The sequence below is a fragment of the Grampus griseus genome (assembly GCF_964374135.1).
Source record: "Grampus griseus genome assembly, chromosome: 6".
Classification (NCBI taxonomy): Eukaryota; Metazoa; Chordata; class Mammalia; order Artiodactyla; family Delphinidae; genus Grampus; species Grampus griseus.
In genome coordinates this window covers 22943355-22951860 of record NC_139000.1, presented here as the reverse complement: position 1 = coordinate 22951860, position 8506 = coordinate 22943355, and the positions used below count along the sequence as shown (strand labels likewise).

The window sequence follows — 8506 nt, the reverse complement described above, 5'->3', positions numbered from 1 at the left end:
TCTCCCTTCAAGCTCTACCACAGGGAACACTTAATCCTCAGCTCCACCCCAGGCACGAGAATGACCCCATCCCAGGAGTAGGCCATGTCTCTGGGGCAAACACACCCTCAGCCTTGGTAGCTGTCAGCTGGCTCTGACTTGAACTGGCCTGCCCTTGGCTGAAAAGTTTTCCCATATCCGGCATTGCCTCTTGGACTCTGGCCTCTTGAACCGGTGCTTCAGGAAAAGCAACTCCAGACCGAAGAATGTGGACTCTAGAAAATGGGGATTTGTAGGTGGTTTGCAGTTAGGGGAGTGACCTGGGCAAAGTCTTGCACTGTCTCTTGCCTCTGAGGTCTGAGACCCCACATCCCGGGCTCCCTTTCTCTCCTGGTCACTCCTCTTCAGTGTCCCTCACTGTCTCCCCTCCCTGACCCCACCTCTTCTCAGTAAGAATTGGAAGAATCCTTAGAGATTTTTCAACTATGTAAATTGGGAGTTTTCAGGACTCATTCTGGACCCGGTCTTCTCTCTATTCTCTGCATAGATGAATCCATCCTTTCTCATTCTAAGTACCTCTGCATACTCATGACACTTCAATTCTTATGTCTAGCCCAGAACTCTAGTCTCATTTATCCACTTGCCTATTTGATATCTTTATTGGTGTGTCTCTGAGCACCTCAAACTCAGTATCCTTCAAACTGAACTTGTAATTTTCCTTCAGTAAATCCTATTTTTTTTATCTCCAAAGTATATGTATATCAAATGTATCTACTTTTTTCCCCTTCTTCTGTTCCCACTCTTTTTTTTTAAAACATCTTTATTGGAGTATAATTGCTTTGCAATGGTGTGTTAGTTTCTGTTTTATAACAAAGTGAATCAGCTATACATATACATATATCCCCATATCTCCTCCCTCTTGCATCTCCCTCCCACCCTCCCTATCCCACCCCTCTAGGTGTTCACAAAGCACCATTCTGCTCCCACTCTTGCTTGAGCTAACAACATCTTTCCCACTGAACTTCCCCTGGCCGTAACTTCCCCTGACATTGCCTCTTAACATGACCATCCACTCATTCTCCATAGAACAACCAGAGTCATCTGGTTGAACTGCAAATCCAATCATTTTGGTCTCATATGTAAATCCCTTAATGGCTACTTATTGTATTCAAAATAAAATCTAACATTGTACTATGACCTGGCCCCTCTCTACCTGTGTTAGCCATTAGTTCTGCTCATCTATATTTCCATTCCTTCTCTCCTTGTGGGCACATGAAATGAATGCACTTCCTCATACCCTTGAAGTGGAGATATGCCCGTGTTACTTGCTTTGGACAATGAAACATAAGCAAAGTGATTTGAGAGCCAGTATGTGACTTTTAATGCACTTTCTTCTGCTACAGTGATTAGGGAAACCAGTATTGATATGGTGGTGCCACAAGACTGAAGCAGCTTGAATTGTTACCAATAATGTAGGAGAGCTGCCCTGGAAGTTTGCCCAAATCCACAGTGGAATTTTCATGAGTGGGAAAAAAAAAGCTGCTGTGTGAGGTTTGGGAGTTGTTTGTTACTCAGCAAAACATAGCCTATCCTGATTGATACACTGTAGAAAGAGGAGTTACTTCTGGGAAGCCTCTTTAAAACAAAAGCAAAGGAAAAGTTTTTTCAGAAAATTTCCTTGTTTTTCATTAGACTATTAAAAAAATTAACAACTGGCTCTTATTAATTATTCACAAAAGGAATCACAATGAATCCCCAAATTGGAGGGAATTTCGGGGATGGCCCAAGGAGAAGGCACATACATATTTTGACAGGAAATGACACTCCTAGGTAACATCTCTCGATGTGGGTGGGCAAGACTGGATCACCATGGGAACAAAAGGAAGATGTGGGTAAAACTTTACAGAGAGAATCTGGCATGAGGAAAAGCCACTTTAGGTGTGTTTATTAAAGTTAAACATTAACCAGGTAAGATAATTTCTTCCCCACCACCCAAGTAATACCTGCTTCACTTTGTCTTTGGTTTAAAATATACCAGGAAGGATCTGAATGATTCAAATTTGGCTGAAAAGGGAGCAACTTTTGAGGAATACATACTTTCCAAGCAGGAACATTTCTTTATCTTCTTCTTTCAGGCTTCTATTACTATATATCTTCAATGATGGGCAGTGTTTAATTTGGAGAGAGAGATTGGAGAAGGGAAGAAGAGAGCAAATAGGAAAAAAGGGAGGGAGGGAGGAAGGAAGGAAAGGACGGAGAGAGAAGGATGAAAGGAAATAAATCTATAATGAGACTGGAATGTGCAGTCTCAATGAGAGGGGAGAGATGACCAACCCTTCCTAAAGACACTTAAACACACAGAACAGTAGGTGTCATTGTTTTGACCCTTTTTACCCAGGGTGACCATACTTTGGGAGGCTCAAGCTAAAATGGTGTGGTCACTACCAAAGAATGTAGAGACTTGTGAGCTGGTCTCCAGGCATAGCGACCAGAAAAAGGAAATTCTCAGAGCCCCTCTCTTCTCCAGAACATGTGAGAAATCCTCAGAAGTTACTGAAAACAAGATGGCCCACGCCTGTCGACTCTAGGGCACTGCAAAGGCATCCCCTGGCTAGGGTCTCTGTCTTACGTTTCAAAATTCTCTAGTTCTAAGGACTGAGTCGATGTCCATAGCAATGTCTTCTTATATAAGCAGAATGGGGCTGCACTGATCAGACAGCACTCTTTCATCCTGAGCTGTGAGCAGTCTGGTCTGGGCAACCTCTCTTTTTTTTTTTTTGAAGGACAAGTCTACGTGCCCACTGCAAAGTTCATGTCCCACCATCCCGACGATTGATGTAGTCCAGTTCTGCTCCCAGCTAGAGGCCCTAGCTGTGCCTCTGCCTCCTAAGTTCTTAGGTGAGGCCATAGGTGGCCTCAAGGTTGAGACCTTTGGGTGGAAACCTTCAGGCTGGGCCATACAAGCCCAGGTTCCGGGCCGCCTGGGAGATCCTGGGAGTTTTCCTCTGGGGAAATGGATAGTGAGCTGGTCTTCCAGACCTGTGTGGCTTCTTTATGGGAGGAGGGCCCTGAGCGCCAATGTTTAAGCCAGATCCCACTGCCTTTGTTTGGGTATCGCCCACTTGACACTCATGCTGGGCTGCCTCTGGGATCGTGCTTCCTTGCTGAGTCATCTGAGTGTCTTCCAACAAGCCTGGGAGCCTTTGCTCAGCCCCCATGAACTTGTCCTTGTGCTTTACTTGATGACTGGTTTCCTGGTGGAAGGTTTGGACCGAGCGGTGCATCTCTAGGTGCGTGTGCCATGGGGACTCGGGGGCCTGGAAACAGCCTCTGTCAGCCTCCTCCAGCATCTCCTCTGCCTCAGGATCCGCCTCTTCTAGGGACAGTGAATGCCTTCTCTCCTTGTTAATCCAAACAGCACTGACCACGGCCTCAGCAGGAGCAGGCATGTTCCCTCCTGAGAAAGCAAGGCACCAGCAGGGTCACCACTGCAAAGTACATGGGTGGCTCTCATTTTGGGGGTCTCAGAGCTTTCAAGCTGAAGGAAGGACATGCCAAATACACCAAGGAGACCAGGTACCCAACATACTGCATTATCTCTAACACACACACATACACACACATTCCTGCACAATTATTCATTTATTCAACAAATATTTATTAGGCCCTTATAATGTGCTAGGCATTATTTATTCTAGGTCTTGGGAATACAGTAACGAACACGGAGACAAAATCCACCTCTTCATGATGTGGTCTAGTGGAGTAGAAAAAGAATAAGCAAATAAACATACTATGATAAAGTTGCTGGTGGTAATCGATGCTATGGAAAAGAACATTCGAGTGTGATAGGAGACTTCAGATTCTGACTGCAGTGAGGAGTGAACCCTAGGAAGAACTAGGGAACTCGCATTTCAGACTAAAAGAATAACGGGGACCAAGGGCACAACATGTGTTCACCCACATGTGTGATTCACATAACACTGGCCAGTGGAAAGGGTTATTCTTAACTTACAGGGTTTTGTGTTGTGGGATTCTGATAACGGGTTTAGCACCCAAAGCAGAGGAGAGGGGAACTGTGTTTTGAGGCAGTTCCTTTTGGAGGACTGGTCTTTATCTTTCTGAACCATAGCCACTGTTCTGGGAACATGTTTGCAGCACCTACTGCTTCCCTGAACTGGCTTCAGGGATGAGAAGGCAGACAGATGTCTTTCTTCCTTCTCAGGGACATCTTTTTGCCACCTTGTGGAACATGATAGTTTCTTGTCAACTCTTGGTGGCATTGAGGGTTAGAGAAATGACTGAAAGGCATTTTCCTATAGAAAGGAGACCTGTGGCCAGCCTGGAATTCCCTCTGAAATGCAGTGAAGCTCCCTTGAGCATTCTGACGTTTGTCCCTGCTGGAGGCCCCTAGGTGACAGAGTACATGGTGTGAGTGGAGAGATGGCGTTGAAGGAATAAAGCCAGAAGGAAGCCCTTGAACTCTAGTGCTAGGAATCCAGAACACCTGCCACTGCATCTCTAGAACCTAAATTCATTCCATAACACTAAGGATGAAGAAAGCTAATTCCAGAGGGCTTCCTTCCGTTAATCAGCTCCCAGAGCACGTGCCCTTCCAGATACAACCCAGTGTCTTAAGACACTGAGATCTAGTTTTAGTGGGAGCCAATCTCAATGGCCACTCTGTCTTCCTGAGTCTCTGCTATGCTGGACACGGAGGATCCCTAAACTCCCTCTACTTGCTTGGCTTCATGGCATTAATATCTCCTGGTTTTCTCCTATCATTTAAGAAAAATGAACTGTGGTAAGACACGCAACATACAACTTACCGTCTTAGCCATTTTGAAGTGTACAGTTCAATAGTGTTAAGTCCATTCACATTGTCGCGCAACCGATCTCCAGAACTTTTTCATCTTTTTCAAACCCGTTAAACAGCAACTCTTCATCTCCCCCACCCTGGCAAGCACCGTTCTACTTTCTGTCTCTGTGAATCTGACTACTCCAGGTACCTCATATGAGGAGATCATTACAGCACTTGTCTTTCTGTAACTGGCTTATTTCACTTAGCATATGTCCTCAAGGTTCATGTAGGTTCATCCAAGATGCAGCATGTGTGAATTCCCTTTTTCGGGCTAATATTCGTCTGCTACCATTTTGACTGCTGTCTTCCCTGACTTTTCCTCTGCTTGTCCCTTCAGTATTTGAGTATTGTAGAACTCTAATTGTCATCCCAGCCTCTTATCAATTTACACATTGGTCCTCCACAATGTTATCCGTGCCCATGGCTTCAACTGCTACCAATACGTGGATGACCCCCAATGTATATCTCCAGCCCACATTCCTCTCCTGAGATCCAGGCTGGTCGGAAGTTTTACAGACAACTCCCTCAAATGCAGTATATTCACAAACAAATTCATCTCTTCCTAATCAGAAATCTTTTTCTCCTATCTTCTCTATCTCAGTGAATGGTACCACCATCCAGCCTGGTGCTAATGTGCAGGCAAAATTGCTTTTTTGCCCCCTCCCCCAGCATCATTTTCACCTCAATTTTGTAATCTTACTCTGATTTCTCCTTGGAGAACCACCTTATTCCTCACGCCCAGTCCAAGTGCTTCAAGTGTCCTTCTAACTCAGACTCGTGTGACGTAACGATCTGGTCCTCAGCCAATTAGCACAGAAAGCCCTAAGGAGCTTTATACGTATGAATTTATTTAGTTCCCATTCCCAGCTGAAAGGCGAGGAAGCTGAGTGACAGAGTAACGTACATGACTCGTTCAGATCTGCACAGAGCAACTCAGTGGCACAGCTGGGACTCAGGTTCAGGCCCTTCTCCAGAGACCAAGTACAGGAACACTCCATCAGGCAGCACACTACTTCTCACAGTTAGAGCAACAATGTGGGCTTGCAAACTGCTAGACATGCCCTGAAAGACTGACTGAGCCTGCGGGTGAGCAGTCTTCCCTGGGGAAGCAGAGCCTGAGCACTCCTCCTCGCATTACCCTGTTGTAACTCATGATGTAACTCATGTCCATGATGTAACTCATCAAGTGGTGACCACGGAGGAGGGAGGTTTGAGTTCTAGGAGGCAGGAGAAAGGGGCAGCGGGGAGGGGTGGGGCAGGGGTGGTCAATTCTACGGGGCGTGCTGAGTTTGAGGTGTCTTTGGGGACATACCCATCACATGTATGGGTGAGTCTGAACCACAGGTGTGTTAAATCTGTGTTCATTCGATACAAGTTTAATTAATGCTCGCTGAGTAACTGAAAGAGTGAATACCCTTGAGGATGGAATAGGGCTTTAGGAAACTCCCAGCTTCTGCCCTGCAGAGAGAGGGGGCTATTCGGCTGAACCAGTTCAGTTCAAATGGACCCCACTCACTGGCAACAGCCCAAGTTGTGAGAGGTGGGTGCCTTTACCCCAAGGCAGTGCCCTTCCTGTCCCAGACAGTGAGGACCCTCTGGCCCCTGGTTCCTTCCCAGACTTGCCGAGAGTGGGGTGGGCTGCTCAGTGAGTCCTGAACTGTATAAACAGCCACAGAAGTTCCCAGAGCACAGTCCTGACCTTTCAGGGGGTCTTCCTACCTCTCTTGACTTGCCCTCTCGGTTAGAGGATGAAGGGCCGGGATTTGACCATCACTTGCTTTCTGAGCCCTGTGCTCCTAACTTCCTCCTGGAATAAGTCTGAGTTCCCAGAGGGAGGAGGCTGCTCCCCTGGAGGCGGGGCGTCTGTGTCTTAAGCCCCCTCCCCAGCTGCTGTTTGAGGGGGTGCAGAGCTCGCTCCGGGAGCCTGGGTGCCTCCTGGGTCCCTGAGCCCTGCGTTTCCTCTGGCCAGCGCTCAAGCTGTTGGGAACATCACGTGTCCTCTCTCCCCGGCAGCGCGCTGCCTGCCGGCTGCCGGCTGCCGGCTTGAGGCCCCAGCGGAACGGCCCTGCACAGGCCAGCCCGCCTCCCTGCCCTTCCCCACCAGGAGGCCAGCAGAGCCCTGGCCCTGCGCTGCCCACGGCTCAGCCACCCATTCTGCCCACAGCCAGGCCCTCGTGCCCTTCCCTTCTGCCCCCAGCACCTGCCCAGCCTTACCTTTCGGGAGCACCACCACGTGGGCCTGGGCCTTCTGTTGCCGTCTCAGGCCTGCATACTGCGCTCGCAGGAGCTGCATGCTGAGCAGGGGCCCTTTCCCTGGGGCCTGAGTCCCAGAGCCGTCGGCCATGAAGGGAGACCCCAGCTGCCAGAAGTGGGGCAGGGTAGGGCATGGGCAGGGCAACTCCTTCATCCGGTTCCGGGAGCAAAGCAAACACTGATGGGCAGGGCTGGTGGGGGAGGTGGTAGGGCTCAGGGAGAGGAGGGGGGAGAGGGAAGTGAGGAGAAAGGTGGAAAGATCTGGAGAAGAGCAAGGGAGGGAGAGCCAGAAATTGGGGGAAGGAGAAGGGTGGGAGTGGGCGGGAAGGAGAAGGAAAAGTTGGAGGGGGAGGAGGGAAGGAAGGGGTGCAAAGAGGGGATTAAGAATGGAGGAAGGAGGTGATAGCTGCGGGGGATGAATGGGGGGAGAGAAGAGTGAGCACGGGGTGGGGGGCAGCAGGAGGAGGGGGGGGCAGGGAGGGAGTGAAAGTGAGAAATTGATGTGTAGGGAGTGAGGGGAGGAGCCGGGGACAGAGAGAAGGACAAGCAGAGCTGCTTGGAGCCTTTTGGGGTCCAAGGAGTATCCTATTCCAGGTCCTTCACTGCTTGATCCGAAAGTGTAGAATACGATTCCAGGAGCTACAGTGAAGCCTCCTGTTTCCTGGCAGAGCTGGAGCTAGTGCTGAGGGATGCCAAGTGCCCGCCTTGGTTCACACCCCTTGGAGCTAGTGCTGGGGGATGCCAAGTGCCCGCCTTGGTTCACACCCCTTGGAACTGGAACAGGATGTTTGTCAGCAAACCTGCCTGTTCGGTTGGCAGTTGGAAAAGGAGCTGGAGCCTCAGGAATATGCACCAGCATCTGGGCAGAGGGAGACCCAGTAGCAAAGGTACCCCTGAGACCTCCACTCACCGCCCAGTGTGCAACTCAGGAGAAAGCCCAGCCCCAAAGTCACTGCGGGGACAGAGCCAGGGGAGCCCTGGCCTCTAGCCAGCCCCACCTCTTTGACATTTGACGTAGGCTCTGTGGTCTCAGCATTTCCCAACCAGTTAAGTTGGTGTTTATCTTACCCACAGCTACGTGCGCTCTCCCCCTCTGCTTGCTAGCCCCACCATGTCTGTAACCGCTTTGAATCCTAAACCCTCTCTCTTACATCAGCTTCAGCCTATCCTGGCTCCATTTGGCGGATTAAGTTTTCTATCTTCTCCTAACATAATTACCCAAAATATCTACAGAGGCAGTGGAAACAGTAGTAGCTGAATTTAGGAGACATCTTGGAGAATAATGGGATGGTATTTAGCCATAGGACGTTGGATGAGAGATGGAGGGTGAAAGTCTGTTGGGTGTTATATGCCGTATACATATATGCTATATACTTTGTTGGGTGGTATGTACTGCTGTAATAAGGTACTGCAAAT

At 48.9% G+C, this 8506-nt stretch overlaps 1 protein-coding gene across 1 annotated transcript; it reads right to left on the bottom strand.

Annotated features, from left to right (window-relative positions):
• Nucleotides 1–1701: 1701 nt before the first annotated feature.
• Nucleotides 1702–7244, bottom strand: LOC309823619 (uncharacterized protein C9orf152; the record flags this gene model as incomplete). The annotated part of the gene is made up of 2 exons (XM_082656068.1): nucleotides 1702–3436; nucleotides 7052–7244. The coding sequence occupies 2 exons, from the start codon at nucleotides 7242–7244 to the stop codon at nucleotides 2925–2927; spliced, it is 705 nt and encodes a 234-aa protein (XP_082512194.1). The 3' UTR covers nucleotides 1702–2924.
• Nucleotides 7245–8506: the final 1262 nt, after the last annotated feature.